Source organism: Ahaetulla prasina, chromosome 1, assembly GCF_028640845.1.
Source record: "Ahaetulla prasina isolate Xishuangbanna chromosome 1, ASM2864084v1, whole genome shotgun sequence".
NCBI lineage: Eukaryota > Metazoa > Chordata > Lepidosauria > Squamata > Colubridae > Ahaetulla > Ahaetulla prasina.
The window spans coordinates 314,974,374-314,992,324 of NC_080539.1; the positions used below are offsets into that span (position 1 = coordinate 314,974,374).

Sequence of the window (17,951 nt, forward strand, 5' to 3'; positions counted from 1 at the left end):
AGTATTCTAAAAGTGATCTGACCAATGCAAATATTGCAAATTGCCACTGCCTATCACACTTATTTATAGAAAGGCATATGTTTAATGTGTTGGACTAAAAAAATATACTATCTAGAGGTCTATAGAGATTCTCAGTCATCCAGGTCATATTTGTCCCAAAGGTGCTTTCAAGAGGCAACTGGGCTTTCTAGTTTTTCTTTGAAGACATTTTGCTTCAAGAGAGCTGAAACTTCTTGGATGAGAAGCAAAAAGTCTTCAAAAAAACAAAAAAACAAAACAAAACCAGAAAGTCCAGTTGCCTCTTGAAAAAGAAACTTTGGGACATACTATCTAGAAGTACTGTAATTATAACCTTTATCATTGACTATTAAGACTTTTCTAGGTATGTGAGCAATTCATTAATCCACAAATAGACTATTTTGGAGAAGTCTTAAATATTCTTTCCCCCCTCTGGATTGAACCATTCTGGGAACAATTCAATAATTTTCAGAAGTCTGACCTGGATGCATTTTCATGAAACAAGCTTATTGCAGAATATAAACGGAGTCAGAGTGATATAACTGGGCCGTAATAGCTCAGGCTGGTAAGAAGCCTGTTATTAGAACACAGTAGCCTGCAATTACTGCAGGTTCAAGCCCGGCCCGAGGTTGACTCAGCCTTCCATCCTTTATAAGGTAGGTAAAATGAGGACCCAGATTGTTGGGGGGGCAATAAGTTGACTTTGTAAATATACAAAAAAGAATGAGACTATTGCCTTACACACTGTAAGCCACCCTGAGTCTTCGGAGAAAGGCGGGATATAAATGTAAATAATAATAAAAAAATAACACTGAAGTGTTGTATTTGTTTCATTTAGCTCATAAACAAAGCCATCCACCATGTGATGTAGCAGTGTGAGAAAAAAGATTTCCTCTCTAGATTAATCTTTAACTGTAATGTACAAATTATATATTTGTATATAATTGTATATAATTATTTTTATATACCGTTTTAATTAATTATTGTAATTGGTTATCATTCTTGTTCAACATTGTGTAGAAATTCTGGCCCATTTCTGAAATACTTGAATTTAGTAACATCTGATAAATTTCAAACATGAACTGTTCATTTCAGTTCTACCACAATATTTCTATGGGATGTAGGTAGATTTTGATTTGACGAAATTCAGTTCTGAATTTCTTCTTCATCATCATCCATTTTCTCACACACTTGTTTATAAGTTGGGAGTATTGTGCTGTTGCATAACTCATTTGAGCATCAGGTTTAGATGACAAATTACCTGATATTCTGCCGTAGAATTTTTTCTGAGCCAAAGCAGAATCTATGCTTCCTGCAATGTTAGCAAATTGTCTATATCCTGAAGTAGAAAAGCATCCCCCAAACCACAGCACTCTTTTTTGACAGGCAATATGAGGTTATCATGTTTGGTTTCCACCAGGTATAATGACACCAGTAACACCAAAACCTCTACTTTGGAGTCATTTGTCCCAAAATAGGAGTGTCAAACTGGTGGCCCAAGGGCCAGATGCGTCATGTGCAGGCACCGCCCACTTCAGCTCTGTGAATGGGAAAAACATCGTGAAACATCATGTGACAGCAACGTGATGCGAGAACATTCCTCCAAAGCTTATACAGTCAGGTCCAGAAATATTGGGACATCGACACAATTCTAACATCTTTGGCTCTATACACCACCACAATGGAGTTGGAATGAAACAAACACACTGTGCTTTAACTGCAGACTGTCAGCTTTAATTTGAGGGTATGCACATCCAACTCAGGTGAACGGTGTAGGACTGACAGCAGTTTGCATATGTGCCTCCCACTTGTTAAGGGACCAAAGGTAATGGGACAATTGGCTTCTCAGCTGTTCCATGGCCAGGTGTGTGATATTCCCTTTACAATGTGCAGATAAAAGGCCCAGAGTTCATGTAAAGTGTGCTATTTGCATTTGGAATCTCTTGCTGTCAACTCTCAAGATGAGATCCAAAGAGCTGTCACTATTAGTGAAGCAAGCCATCATTAGGCTGAAGAAACAAAACCCATCAGAGAGATAGCAAGAACATTAGGCGTGGCCAAAACAACTGTTTGGAACATTCTCAAAAAGAAAGAACGAACCGGTGACCTTAGCAACGCCAAAAGACCCAGGAGACCACAGTGGATTACCGAAGAATTTTTTCCCTGGTGAAGAAAACACCCTTCACAACAGTTGGCCAGATCAGGAACACTCTCCAGGAGGTAGGTGTATGTGTGTCAAAGTCAACAATCAAGAGAAGACTTCACCAGAGTGAATACAGAGGGTTCACCACAAGATGTAAACCATTGGTGAGCCTCAAAAAACAGGAAGGCCAGATGAATGTTTGCCAAACAACATCTAACAAAGCCTTCACAGTTCTGGAACAAGATCCTATGGACAGATGAGACCAAGATCAACTTGTACCAGAGTGATGGGAAGAGAAGAGTATGGAGAAGGAAAGGAACTGCTCATGATCCTAAGCCACCTCCTCAGTGAAGCATGGTGGTGGTAGTGGGCATGTATGGCTGCCAATGGAATTGGTTCTCTTGTATTTATGGATGATGTGACTGTTGACAAAAGCAGCAGGATGAAAACTGAAGTGTTTCGGGGAATATTATCTGCTCACATTCAGCCAAATGCTGCAGAACTCATTGGACGGCGCTTTACAGTGCAGATGGACAATGACCCAAAACATACTGCAAAAGCAACCAAAGAGTTTCTGAAGGGACAGAAGTGGAATGTTACGCAATGGCCAAGTCAATCACCTGACCTGAATCCTATTGAGCATGCATTTCACTTGCTGAAGACAAAACTGAAGGGAAAATGCCCTAAGAACAAGCATGAATTGAAGATAGTTGCAGTAGAAGCCTGGCAGAGCACCACCAGGGATGAAACCCAGTGTCTGGTAATGTCTATGCATTCCAGACTTCAGGCTGTGATTGACTGCAAAGGATTTGCAACCAAGTATTAAGAAGGGAAAGTTTGATTTATGATTATTATTCTGTCCCATTACCTTTGGTCCCTTAACAAGTGGGAGGCACATATGCAAACTGCTGTCAGTCCTACACCGTTCACCTGAGTTGGATGTGCATACCCTCAAATTAAAGCTGACAGTCTGCAGTTAAAGCACAGTGTGTTTGTTTCATTCCAACTCCATTGTGGTGGTGTATAGAGCCAAAGATGTTAGAATTGTGTCAATGTCCCAATATTTCTGGACCTGATTGTAGGTTCATTCAGATGGTTTGGAGTACATTTGAACTCACTATCAATATTCTTCTTACTAACAATTATTGCCTTGCTGTTCTCTTATGCTACCCAGCAACTGTTTTATAATGGAATCATAATTGCCAATTTTAACCAAGGCAAAAAAGGCCTGTAGAATTCTGACTGAATTCTAGGATTCTTTGTGGCTCCTTAGACAACATTTCTCGGAGGTGATTTTCAAAGGATACCCACTTATTTGAAGATTCACTATTGTCCAAATCTTCTCCATTTCAAGATTATTTCTCTGACTGTCAACTGGTAGAACACCAGAACTTTAGAAATGTTCTATAATTTTTCCCACACTTATGGGCTTTAACATTGCTTTATGGAGATATCAAGAAACAGCACTTCTGCTCTTTTATAAATATCTTTAACAAAGCTGAAAAGTTGAAATTCTTCCGCCTTGTTAAATTATAATTTTTGGACTTAATAATAAAAATGATGCTTTAAAACCCAAAATGTCTGTCTTTTTTAGGCTAATAGTTTAATACTAAGAAAACTTGAAAAAGATCACATATTCAGTTTTGTGAATAAAGTGAAACCCAATTTTAATCACAATACAAAACAATATTGATTGTAAAGACTTATTTTGGTATAAAAGGTGAATAAAAGAATGTGAGCTAAGTACAATAGTTATAAATAGATTTTTACCTGATTCAAAAGTTGGCATTTTCAAGTCACCTTGATTCAATTCTGTGCCATATTTTAGTTTATGATATTTTGCCCTTTAAAGAAAAACATAAGTGGATTGACCAGTAAATAAAATTTAGATTTGCATTTTCCTTACAACATTCATACAAAGATGTCTAAATATTAATCCTTGCACTCTGTAATTAAAATCACAAGTATGTGGACACTACACGTGGACAGCTAGAGCTACCATCTGCTTACTTGATCTTGGCTAATTAAATCACCAATCAGGAGACTGGCCCTATGGTTAAAGGAAATGATCAATGTCACCATCACTGTCTATGGGATCCTGTCTGGTAGGACTGGCTGTGGAGCCAGTTTTTCATGTTTGTGATTTTTCCTATTAAGCTTTGCCCAAAAGCTAGTTCTTTCTTGAAGACGGGGGGGAGGGGGTAGTATCGAAGAAATAAAGATGGTGATCATGCTTATGCAATCAAAGTCTTCCCTTTATATGCATGTGAACATCAATAACAAAGGTTAATTGTGATTGCCAAATTATGATTTTTTTACCTTTCCACTGCACCAGGAGAGGAGTGGAAAGGAGAGGAAAGAATTTATGCCGACGAAGATTGCTCTTACGAACTGCCTTTGGTCATCGGATAGACTTGGAAATATCAAATAGTGTTTTCATTAGCAAGTATCCTGTTTAATCACCTTTGTGTATACAGGTGCCTAGTGTATTAAGCATATTTTAAAAATTTTCTGCCATCAAAAAGCAAACAGAACCATACATACAACCCACAAAATTACGTTTCATATACTGACCAACATTAAAATAAAAACAATAAATGAGTTTACAAAAATAAATGTTTAGTCTTTAAATAACTGAATTGATTTTGTCTTCTAAATTAAAAAAAGGTAAATAGGCATCAGCAATGGGTTTCAACAGTGTAGAGTTTAACATAATGGAATAATTTCCAAATCATAGACTGCTGTATATCAATTCTTGTTAGAGCTTTCACTAATTAAAACAAGTTCATAACAATCTTAGACCATTCATATTGTTATGCTCAAAGCCATGTATGGATATATAAAATGACATCAATACCTTCTAATTGTACCTGGAAAGCAACTGACAAAGCAATAAATATTATGGTTCTAGTATCTTGTACCAATTAGTAGCCTAGCTATCACATTTTCCATCAGCTGGAGCTTCAGAACACTTTTCAAGGGGAACTCTAATAGAGGACATTGAAATAGACAATTTGGGAAACAATCAAGACAGGTTCAGCCATAGCTAACACATTAAATAAGTATCAAATTCATTCCTTGTCATAGCCTCCACCCTGTAATTAAGTAAATTAATCTGCTGTTTCAAATGGATTAGCCTATTTTGAACAGGCTGAACCCAAATCTTGGACCAACAGCACTTCCAACTTAACTGAATTTAGTTCCATATTACTCTTTTTCATTCAGACCAAAATTCAAATTCCACAATTTTCTTCAATTATCAGTGTCAAGTTAATTAATATGAATGCATTCTATGTAAACTTCTCAGTTGAGAAACATGAGATAGATACCTTTCTTGTTTTAATGCATATTCTAACATTTTTATTCTTCTTACTAAATCTTTCTTCAAGTTTTCTTGACCCTTTCTCTCGCCTTGCAAAAATGCTATCCGAGCCTGAAAATACAAAATGGTAACATAATTATCTTTCATTTGAGTCATGTTTATACAATATACCACATAACATCTTTTAATTCTATGTTCTATGCCTCCTAGAAGAATTTACAAGGATATTATCAACAAAAAGAAAATAATGTATCGATTGTATTGCTTTGTGATAAATACAATGTTTTGCCAAACTAACTGCCCTGTTTATAATAAATTATTATTTTACAGTAAATTTTTCAGAACAGCATTGAAAAACAATAGGTATTTCTAAATCATAAGTCCAGGAAGAGAAATAAAGCAGGAACAATACAATCCTCACAGGAAAACACAGGGGAACTCTCTATTCAAGAAGCTCAATAGCACCAAAATGCTTTATTCGTCATTACATTACATCGGTTCTTGTTAATCCTATGACATTTAATGAACTGGAATCAGAAAGATTCCAGATACAAATAAAAGAACCACAGCTTTGCATAAATGCCGCAGTGTAATTACACAGAAACAAACTTTTAAGCAGCACTGTTAGTATACTAACAGTCCCTATGGTGAAATTTCATTATCAGTTGAAGTTTTAAGGTACATGTCAATCAATAAAATTTGCTCAATTTACTTTGGTTGAAAATGCAAAACATAACAGCACTTGCGGCAATAAAGCGTTTTCATTCCTTCACCTCTAATATCTCCCCAAAAATATCTGGTGAAATCTGTAAAAAGATTGTTCATGTGCTCTGAGTAGTCTGGAAACAAATATTTTCTTACCTAGACATTCAATATAAATTCAGCTAAACAATGTAATGAAATTGATATTACATAAGAACTATAGATTTCAAAACAACAGCACACAGGAGCAGGAATATTTTCTTTTATTTATTTTCTTTTATTTTAGCATTCAAGTTCCCAGATGTCTGCTTATTTCTTTTAATCACTATAAACAGTAAAAGAAGGTGACTTCTAAAATTATGCTACAGTATTGGACTTTCACTTGTGTAACTGAAAATTTCCTTAATCCTCTTCTTAATCTTCCTATATATATTTCAGAATCTTTCACAGGGACCCCAAGCTTTCTGAAGAACATATCAGAAGTATTTACAAGGGAATATGAAAAAGAAAAAAAATAGTTTTCCACCAATTTAACTCTAATATTCAATTAACACAACTACATATTTTAAATTTATTGTATCAGATTCTGTCCCATTTTTTTAGAGCCCAAGATGACATAAATGGAGCCTTCTCTCCCTTTTTATCTCACAGCGGCATGCAATATGCTGTAGGTTAGGCTAAGAGAGAATGCTTAGTCCAAAGTCATGCAGCAGATTCTATGGTCCAGCAAAAGCTAGAATCTGGGCCTCCCCAATCTAGGTCTAGCTAATATCTATACTTATCTAGCTTAAGAGCAGAACAAAAATACCAGCAAAATCCACAGTTCTCTTCCCTTTAAAATTTACATTGATATTTGAGAAACAATGGTGAAAAAAGTCATTGTGGAAATATATACTGAACTGCAAAAGAAAAGTGCAATGAGGCAGAACTTACTTATTTCTTTCTGTATTTACAATTCAAAAATATATTACAATCAAAATACTAAAATATTTTAAATCAATAAAAACAACACAAACCATTAAATAATATTAAAACTTAATACTATTAATAATAAAAACTTAGTACTATTGAGCTTGGAGGCAAAGGTTCCTGTCAATCTTCTTAAGCACACCCACAATAATCAGGTCCCTTGAGCCATGACCTTCTTCCTGCCAGGCCCCTACTGTGATCCCAGACAGACTCCTTACCAGCAAGATCCATTTGTTCTCTTAAGTCAGCGGTTCTCAACCTGTGGGTCGCGACCCCATTGGGGGTCGAATGACGATTTGCCAGAGGTCGCCTAAGACCATCGGAAATATGGGAAGTATACTTGCGAGTCGAAGAATCGCGCTCCAATGGTTGACTCCACAAGCCAGCTGCAGGCTCTTCAAATCGCTAGCCGAATTCGGCTTCATGCGCGATGAATTAAAAGAGAGAAATCTTTGCTCTGATGTCTCCCTCTCAAGCCAGCTGCAATCACTCCTAATCGCTAGTTTAATCTGGCTTCAGGCGCATTAAACTTAATAGGGGAGGAGTCTCCGCTTTAATGCCTTCGTCCTCAAGGCAATAGCAAGCAGTTCAGATCGCTAGCCAATACGGCTTCAGGTGCGATAAATTCAAAAAAACAGTTTGCCGCTTTTCCCCCCCTTCTGTTGAGGCGCGGTGAGATCGGCTGGGGTCGTCACATCATGGGGAATTGTATTAAAGGGGTCGCAGCACTATAAAGGTTGAGAACCACTGTCTTAAGTTGAAGGGAAACAGCTGAAAGTAACTTTTCTTTTCCATATATTTACTCCTTCTCTCTTTTCAGGGAAGGTTGAAATTATTCCAGCTTATGTTGGCAACAATAACTAAACCATGATTTTCAAATTAGTTTTATTGGAAGTAAAAGAGAGTATGCTTCAATATTAAAATGTAACCTCATAAATTGAAAAATAAGTCTGATAGAGAATTTAATTCATTTGGAAACCAAATTTGGAATCATAGATTATAATTACTGCATCTGAAATGTTTTTTAAAATAAAAATGTTTTTTATATCTTTAAATTATTAGATACTGTTTGATTCATTAAACAATATTAGACTTTTTTAGATTATACAGAAACTTTTATTAAGTGTTCATGTTGCTAGATGATTCTTTTGCTAGATGATCTGGCTGTCTTTGTTAAATATTGAATACTGGCTTTATTTCAACAATGGTTTTGGAATGTTAAATTGATATATCACTTTTATATGCAGCACTAATATTACTTTAAAAATCCCACTTCTATACAGCTTGCTAATCTTTGGTTTATAGTTTTTTCTCTTTCTTATTATGTTTTTAAATATCTATTTAAAAAGGAAAAAAGGTCTTTAAACAATATTACTTAATGTCTGTATGTGGGAAGATTGTACATGTGTATGAGGAAAATGTTGAACATCTATGTTGTACAGGTGTCCATCTGACTGCTGCAAGATGCATATTGCAGTGGAAGAAAGTCTGTGTATGTAGTAGGTCTATAAAAGGATATAAGATTATATGTATATATAATTATGTGTGTGTGTGTATTATATACACACACAATTATATATACATATCATATATATACACACACACATGGTTCTGTGTGCATGAGTATATGTTTTACATCTCTATCATAAGATGTACATAATAAGTTTTGTACCATAGTGAATTGTGGGACAGTGAGTCAGCCATTAAGTGCAAGGACTAGCCATTTTTTTCAGCTCTTGTTTTAACTTTGAGCAGTAATTAAACGAATGGTTGTTAGTCAAGGACTACTCATAAGGAAGTGTTTATTTAAAAATGGCAACAAATTTGAACATTTAATGTAATTTATATCATAAAGTATCTATAGTGCCTAGCTTTTAGTACAACATGTATATAAAGTCATGTTAGTATTCTTATTAATCACAATTAATTTTAGCATGAGATCATTATATTTAAAATGAAATTATTTAGTTCTAACATTCAAAATAATGTGTATTTTATCAGTTTAATTAAAAACACACTTTAAAATAAACATACTCAATAAGGACATCAAGAAGTTATTGAATGATCTAGAATACTTTTGAGGATATTTTCCTTTTTCCAACAACCCATATTCCCTTAATTAGGGATTATGAGTTCAATAAATTATCATGAATCATGAGTTTAATAAACACTAGAGGGTGCTGCAGCACAATCTTGGGTATTTATTAAATATTTTGAAATATTTACAATAAGATATTGTGTCAAAGGTCTATAATTATGTATACACGAATGTGTAAATATTAAAAATTGATGTTTATGAACTTCTTAATGAATACCCATGAAACATTATATACCAGTAGTATACTGTACTTCATTATATTTTGTTATTGTATGAAAATTGTGGTTTTTGTTCTCTCTGCAGTTATTTCATTACTTCCCATTTTAATAATTGAAGCTTTTTTCTGCATTTAATTTTATCATAGCTTTGTAAAAAAACTCAAACCCTCTGAATTTTTGTGCATCTTGAAGCTTTAATACTGCATCTATGTCTAAGGACAGTATATAATATATCCAACCCAAATCCTATGCATGCCTTGCTTCTTGTACCCCCACCTATTAATCCCACTTTATCACAATATTAATCCCACTTTATCACAAGATAAAATCAATCATATAGATTGCCCCTTCTGCAATAAATTTATCCACATAATGCATTTATATATCATCACCATCATGTTAACCATTGTTTATTCACTGCAGGATGAAGGCCTCTTCTACATGTTTCCAACCAATACGATCCTGAGCTTTTTTTTTGCCAATTCAGCCTGCATTTATATATATGTATATATATAATGTATTGTGTCTACACACATATATACACATAAAGGTAAAGGTAAAGGTTCCCCTTGCACATACGTGCTAATCGTTGCCAACTCTAGGGGGCGGTGCTCATCTCCGTTTCAAAGCCGAAGAGCCAGTTGCTGTCCGAAGACATCTCCGTGGTCATGTGGCCGGCATGACTCAACGCCAAAGGCGCACGGAACGCTGTTACCTTCCCATCAAGGTGGTCCCTATTTTTTCTACTTGCATTTTTACGTGCTTTCGAAACTGCTAGGTTGGCAGAAGCTGGGACAAGTAACGGGAGCTCACCCCGTTACACAGCAGCACTAGGGATTCGAACCGCTGAGCTGCCGACCTTTTGATCAACAAGCTCAACGTCCTAGCCCGAGCCACAGCGTCCTATATATATATATATATATATATATACATATACACACACACACACACACACACACACACCCTAAAACTCTTCTATCTGTTTGTAACCTTTAATTAAGTGAAATGGTGCATCATGGGGCAGTCTGCTGCTCTATCAGGGAAGGACTGAGGGAAGGTGCAGCACAGGCATGATACAGATCAATCAGGTGCAGATGAGTGCCCAAGACATACAGCAAGGTAGGGTGTGTAATGGGGCAACGCAGGTTGGGTAACATGTGGAAGGGTGTGGGTCATGGAAGGGTTATATAGCTACAGTGGGAGCTATAGGGACTATGCAAGATGTTACATAGGTCAGGGAGGGTGAGCAGGGTTGTGTGTGTGATTGCAGAGGGACTGGGGAGGGTGCACCAGTAGGATACTTACTTAAGCAACTTGCAAGCTTCCCTGCCAGCTTCTTTTTGGTATTCTCCCTGAAAGCTTCCCCCAAAGTCAGTGGGAAAGCGGCAGAAAGTTCCCACTCCCACTGCTTTTTTGCCTGTCTTTCATCATTCTGTTGATCTGTTTAGCTATATAAAAATTTCTAGAATTTTAGCTATATAAAAACAGTGAAGCAATTGAATGATGACTCAATGGGTCATGAGTTATCTGGTAGGGTTGGTAAGAGCTGACAATAACTTGATGGCATGTAATCAATCAATCAATCAATCAATCAATCAATCACAGTACCATTTCTTAAATACTTGAACTAGACCAACTGAAGGAAAACAAAATGTTCTGGAAAAAAAAGCTCTATCATTCCAATGTAAACATCATGTAGCCCATTCTGATTTCTCAGACCACTCATCTGCATAAGTGCCTCTAGAACCTTTCCCCAACCCTTCCAGCTTGGTGGCTTGGCCTGGCGAGAGGAAGGGCATGTGAGTGGCATGCACAGCTTGATTTATGTGAGTGGCGGGCATATGCACCCATCACTCATGAGAATGGTGCTTTGCAAGCGAACAGCGGATGCTTGCGCTCACACACAAAGCTCAACTCACGAGAGTGGCAAGTACTTGTGTGCGAAGCTCCACCCACATGAGCAGAGGGTGCTTGAGTGGAGGGTGCTTGTGCTTGCATGTGAAGCTCCACTCACACTTGCCCATCTCTCCCGAGGACCGGTTTTGAACAGGCCGCAGCCCGGGGGTTGTGGACCCCTGCTCTAGGAGACAAAATAAAAAACATACAATAACTTTATAAACCAGTAACTTTACGATAAAATAGAAATCTCCCAAAATCAGTGGACTGAGTACATGCAGCTGGGAAAGAGAGGAGGCAGCTCCTACCATGATTTAGAATATGAGGCTAATAAACAAATAACACTGTTCAAAGAAAAATGGATTCATACTCCTATTCATTGGAATAAGTCACCTATTATTATATTTTTTTCTAAGCTAAAGGCCATGGTTAAAAAGCGATTTACTATACCAAAAATAATGAACATTGCCCGCATATAACAGATGCAAATGTAGGCAGTCATAATGTAATTTACATAGCGTTTTCATATACTGTAGCATCTAAGCATTAACCCTTCTATTATAGAAAACTGATGAAATTAAAATACGAAGCTTGTAAGTCCCATTCTGATAAATCAATAGTGGATTATATTAAACAATATGAAATTAGCTTTCAGTTATTGTCAAATGAGGTTAATTCATCACTAACAAAATGGTCAAAGAATATTTAATAAGCATTGTTATTGAAGATGAATCAGCAGATAGTATTTGTATTTTTAATAGTATTGGAGATGAAATAGATTTGGCCTTATACTATTAAACTGAACCCCAAGACTAGTCATTAAACATTCTGAATACATGCACGCACACACAAAATAAATTCTTGGCTAAATTTCCAGTACAGGTATTCCTCGACTTACGACCACAATTGAGCCCAAAATTTTGATCACATGACCATGGGTTGCATCAAAAGTCACTTTTTTCAGTGTCATTGTAACTTTGAATGGTCACTAAATGAACTATTGTAAATTGAGGATTACCTGTATACTGACTATTAGGAATTAGGAACTTTTTGAACATGGGGAGTAATCGAAAGAAGAGAAATCTACAACCGATTTCCAGCAATGGATTGTTTATGTATTGTTTATCAATCTTTAAACTGCAATGTTTCCAAGGATTTTTTTTCCTTTTGGGAAAAGAGGAATATGCTTATTTGTTTTGAAGTTCATCTTTTAATAATGTTGTATGAATCTATATCTTTTAATTAGTTTTGATAATTCATAAAAATAGAATGTATATAAAAACTGTTTTCAAAAATGGCAACTGGAATTTCCATTCTTTTTTCAGTCAACATTTGTATGTTTAGCTCAAAAACAATAAAAAACAAATCAGTTCTTTTCACTTTAGGAGTTCAACAACTTCAATACTACATTCCTGAAATATCACCATGAGCTTTTTCTGGTATCAGTATACCAGGTGGAACATATGCTAGGTCTAATCTTATGCAATGGAAGTCTCCACCTTGTTAATTAATCAGTTTGAGAAAAGTTCCTCTTTCCAAATAGGACGTTGGGTGCTCCTTCCTGTTTTGTGGCTGTGCATGTTCAGTTTATTTTGAATGAAATGGATTGATAGACTTTTCTCCTTCAACTAAGACATTATAAAATTCTTAGTTCAAAACATCTGAAGGCACCAGATTGTTTACCTTCACATTGTATCATGTAGCAATGGCTGCTGAGCAGCATTGGCTTGAAACTCTAATTCTATCTTTCACAATATACCACAGATAATACACAAATTATAATATTCCTATTATTTAATGACTTAATCTGCAGGTAGTCCTTGATTTACTATGGAAACTGGGATTGGAATTTCCATTGCTAAGTAATGTAGTTGTAAAGCATGACATAACATGACTGCATCATTTAGTGATGATCACAGCACTCCTAGTTGCCATTGTTAACCAAATCCCACCAGCCATTAAGCAAAGACCCACCTCAAACTTCAGTTTTTCCATTGCCTCCCCTTCAACTCCCCCCAACCACCTATTTTCCCCCAACCTCTGCCCTTTTTGATGCCCTTCATTCTGCCTCGTGGAGCAACCCCAGAACTGTGTGGTTGTTTGCAGTTCAAAGGCTTCCTGGAATGCCACAGCTCTGGGATTACAAGATGCCCCTGAGACACAATCCAGCATGATGCCAGAGTTGCCCCAACTCAGCCCAATAGCACTGTATGAAGCCGCAGCCCGGCAATATAATGCCATGGCTTCCCCAGCCCAGCAGAGTGAAGAAAAGCTGCAGCCACTCCAGTCCAGCCCAACAGTGCAAAGCCCCAGTCTTTCCAGGAAGCCCTAGCCATCTCAGCTCAGCAGTGCTGAGAGATGTAATTCACGTTACCCTTCACTCCATAGCCATGCTACCCTGCGCTGCCCTGCCTCAGTTGACCTTGGTCATGTTCTTGTTCTTGATCTGCCTCTTTCTGAGGGAGCTGTTGGCCATGTGATGCCTTTTTTCAGAGGTCTCACGAGGAAACCACCAAATGCAATTTTGGGGAAAAGGCCTCCTGTGGCCATCAGTTGCCTTGCAAAGGGCCAGGATGACCAACCTGGTCAACAGTAGCAGCAAAAACATGGCTAGCATGGTGGACAGGAGGGTCAAAAGGATAGAGATGGGACACAGAGGGTGGGAGGAGTTGGAAGCATACCCACAGTTTTAAATGTGGACAGGGTGCCAAGCACCAAAATGATTGAATGATTGCATGGATGCTTCAACAGTCATAAGATGCTGACATACCTTTGAACAAACATTGAAGAAATTGCTATAACTCAAGAAGTACCTGTTTTTAAATTTGAATTAGATCTGTTACAATTACAATATATGATATCACTTCTGATATCTGACTGACCCTCGCATCCTGGACATAAACTGTTTCAACTCCTACCCTCAAAACGACGCTATAGAGCACTGCACACCAGAACAACTAGACACAAGAACAGTTTTTTCCCGAAGGCCATCACTCTGCTAAACAAATAATTCCCTCAACACTGTCAGACTATTTACTGAATCTGCACTACTATTAATCGTTTCATAGCTCCCATCACCAATCTCTTTCCACTTATGACTGTATGACTATAACTTGTTGCTGGCAATCCTTATGATTTATATTGATATATTGACCATCAATTGTGTTGTAAGTGTTGTACCTTGATGAACGTATCTTTTCTTTTATGTACACTGAGAGCATATGCACCAAGACAAATTCCTTGTGTGTCCAATCACACTTGGCCAATAAAAATTCTATTCTATTCTATTCTATTCTATTCTATTCTAAAATTGAACTAAAATTTTAAAGCAGTAAGGCAGCCTCACACTGTTCTAACATAATTTATATTACCACAGGCATTCTCTACCAAAAGAGAGTTTATTCCATCCTACAACAAATTCTGTCAAGCAAGCAAAATCTTTATGAATGCTGACAATTCTTTAAGACTGTGCTTATTATAATAATGACAATGTTGAAATGACTTATGGGTAATAGTGCTATTACTAGTCTGGTAAACCACAAATAATACAACAGTCTTCACATATGCAAAATGAACCTGGAAGAGGAAAAAATCCTTAAAGAAGTGAAAACTATTCAATCAAACCAATATTTGGTTAAATAAAAGATTATTATATAGCAAATTAAGAACTTATCGTTTGGTTGTAAAATATGTCTACATCAAAATAAAATCTGGATGCTATAACAAATTAAAGAAAGCAAGATGACAAAAGCTACATCTTGCTGTTATAAGAAGTTTGGACTGGAAGCAGGCTTCAGTCTCGTAATAGTAATGGTAAGAATGGATTTAATCCTAACCCTCTGATTACATTTGCTTGTGAAAGTATGGCTTGGCCAAGGTGCATTCCAGTAGTAATGTGTTCTGCTAGGTCAAAAAAGTTTTGCCAAGAGCCTGGCAAAAACAACTGATTATGAGGCAGTACCACCAGCATTACAGCAAGCTATGGCACTAATATTTTGGACCTTCAGATTTATCAGTCGGCAAAAAATTAAAATTGCCATTAAAATTAAAGCACGATAATTTTTCTACAAGTGCAACTAATCAGCAATAAATTTGGGGCTGGGGGCGATTCATGTTTTCACCATAATATATCCCTGAAACTCACAGAATTGTTCAACCCTCTTGCATGCAAAATAACATTAAACAGCATGGGTGATTAATATAGTATCTAGAAGAGATTGATCTAGTACTCCATTTACAACAACTCCAACTCACTAGAGTGAAAATTATATTTCTAGTTTTTAAATGTTTAGCCTGATAGCTGACAAAGAAAAGACACAAGTTATTTCATTTGTGGAATTTGATCCAATTTATCTCACATAAAAAAAGTCTTATACTACTTTATACCTTCTATAAATTAAAAAAGTTTTTCTTTGATTTAAGACATACATGATCACCAGAGTCCATAAAAAAGGGATTCTGTTTTAAATAACAGAGCTGGTAGTCCTCCTGATCTCATAACTTCTGCTTGAACAGCACATGAAGCTTGCAATCAGGAAGGTCTTCATACAATTACATCTGGTGTAGAGTGTCAATAATTTTGACCAATTGTAGAGAGCAAGTCAATGACCAGAATTACTTATGCTCGTCATCCTGTGGCTGGACTTCTGAACTACGTGGGCCTGCCCTTGAAGACCATACAGAAGCTTCAACATAGTGATCCAGCATACCCAGATTTGTCCATGTGACACTACATTACTATTATGGCTGCCAGTATACTTCCAGGTGTGATTCATGTGCTGATTGTCACATAAACTTACATGTCTCAGAACCCTGCTACCTTTGCTCTAGGCTGAATTTGCTCGTCCAGTAATAGCTGGGTTGAATCTGCCTGTTTAATTAGAATGGAGAAAGAAGGCCAGTTAGGGTTCCTTCTCTCAGGGAATACCACCTTTGAGACCCTGTGATGAAACCTTTTCAGTGATGGTCCCTCTTCTGTGGAATAACTTTTCCCTGGGTATCTTGATCACTCTTTCCCTGTCAGACTTCTGAAAATAGCATTCAAGGACAATGACGCCCCCCATGAAGTTACAGGATATTTGCTGTTGAAATTATTATAATTTTGTTTTTAATGCTGTTGTTGCCTGATGTAAGCTGCTCAAAGCAACTTGGAACTGAGCTGCATGCAAGCTGTTGTAAATAAATAAAAGAAATCTGCCAAAAGAATTGTTCAGATTTATGCAGCATACCTCCCTAAATGCTGTTGTATAAACTATTTGATTATCCTTTTCAGCAGCCTTCATTTTGCAAAATTCAGCATTTGCCCTCATAAGAATTCTGTTAGATCAATAGCTATTATTTCCTCCTTTTCTCTTAAAATGCAAAATTGAAAGTAAGACTGCATAACATTAAACAAGTCAGGACACATACTTTCAACGAGTTGTATCTTCTATCTACATTGCAACATTTTATATTTTTCAGAACCACATACCTCATATCTCTTTGGTTTTAACTCAGTACCTGGTAGCACTATTTCTCACGATCATCACTATTGATCGTGACACATATCTAAATTTAACATGAGGATATGTTATTATTGAGCAAGTCTAAAATGTCAGTTACGTTATTTATTTTGAAATACACCTTTAACGTTAATTACACTCAGACGCTTAACTGAAATGCCCAGTCATCTCATTAGAACGCAATAAAAACCAGGTATACACAATCCCCAATTTTGGTTCATTGATAAAAGCACAATTATGTTTGCTACAATTACGATATAATATACTGTAAGCAGCCTACGTTTTGTAAACATAGGTCACCTAAATCACATAACGGGTGCAGAGGATTAAACAGATAATCCGTTAATGTCACCCATGCCTTCATCTCCATCTCTTTTTGGGGTGTTTTGAATTAAGAATGAAGGGACATGCCTCCTGTTTCTGAAGAAAAAAACCTGAGGTCCCTTGAGTGTGCCTGATTTACATTCACAAGACAGGACTGTAAATATGAGTGTGACCCGAATCGTTGTCTGTGTATGTGTACACATACACACACATGCAATGACCCGGTCACACTCATATTTACAGTGCTCTCTTATACGTATATATGATATATATATGAATGACTCTTGGGTTTTTCTTAGGCCGCGAAACTCCCCGAGGTGCCCAGCCGGTTTCGACATTCCTGCAGCTCCCGCAATAAAGCCGGGACCGACCCAGCGCGAGAATAACTGCCAAGGCGAAGGTCCCACGCCGGCGGAGACAGGGGGTTCACATCTAGGACCGACCGGGCGAGGAGGAGACGGGAGCCCTCCTCCTCTCCCAACTCTCTTGACAGGCCCGAGCCAGGCGGGCGCCATGCTAGAAACCAAAATGGCTGCCCCGGGGATAGCAGCCCAACCCGAAGAGCACCGAGGGGGACGTGCCGAGTGACGCCCGCCGCGCCGCGCCACGCCTCGCCGGACCCGCCACACGCAGGTACCTTCTCCTCCGCGCCCACCTTTTCCCCGCATCAACGGCAAAGTTCCGGCCGCCAGCCTTAAAGCCGGGCCGGGCTCAACTCAGCCCGTCTCTCTCTCTCTCTCTCATTGTGTCCCCCTCGGCC

General features: G+C 37.4%; 2 protein-coding genes across 11 annotated transcripts in view; one reads left to right on the top strand and one right to left on the bottom strand.

Annotated features, from left to right (window-relative positions):
* Positions 1 to 17,951, bottom strand: part of STRN3 (striatin 3) — a 44,940-nt gene that overhangs the window by 26,392 nt on the left and 597 nt on the right. For 4 of the 5 annotated variants that reach the window (XM_058162202.1, XM_058162201.1, XM_058162200.1 and 1 more), the window contains exons 2-3: positions 5,491 to 5,594; positions 3,932 to 4,005 (exon numbers count right to left, since the gene is read on the bottom strand). In XM_058162202.1, coding sequence (XP_058018185.1) covers positions 3,932 to 4,005; positions 5,491 to 5,594 — 178 coding nt within the window. Of the gene's footprint in view, positions 1 to 3,931; positions 4,006 to 5,018; positions 5,286 to 5,490; positions 5,595 to 17,951 lie in introns of those variants that run through there. The other variant, XM_058162204.1, reaches the window with a different exon arrangement.
* AP4S1 (adaptor related protein complex 4 subunit sigma 1) overlaps positions 14,890 to 17,951 on the top strand; it is a 46,042-nt gene continuing 42,980 nt past the window's right edge. For 2 of the 6 annotated variants that reach the window (XR_009152608.1, XM_058162220.1), the window contains exon 1: positions 14,905 to 17,824. The gene's annotated coding sequence lies outside the window, so the exon portion shown is untranslated. Of the gene's footprint in view, positions 17,825 to 17,951 lie in introns of all 6 variants that reach the window. The other 4 variants (XM_058162218.1, XM_058162216.1, XM_058162213.1 and 1 more) reach the window with 4 other exon arrangements.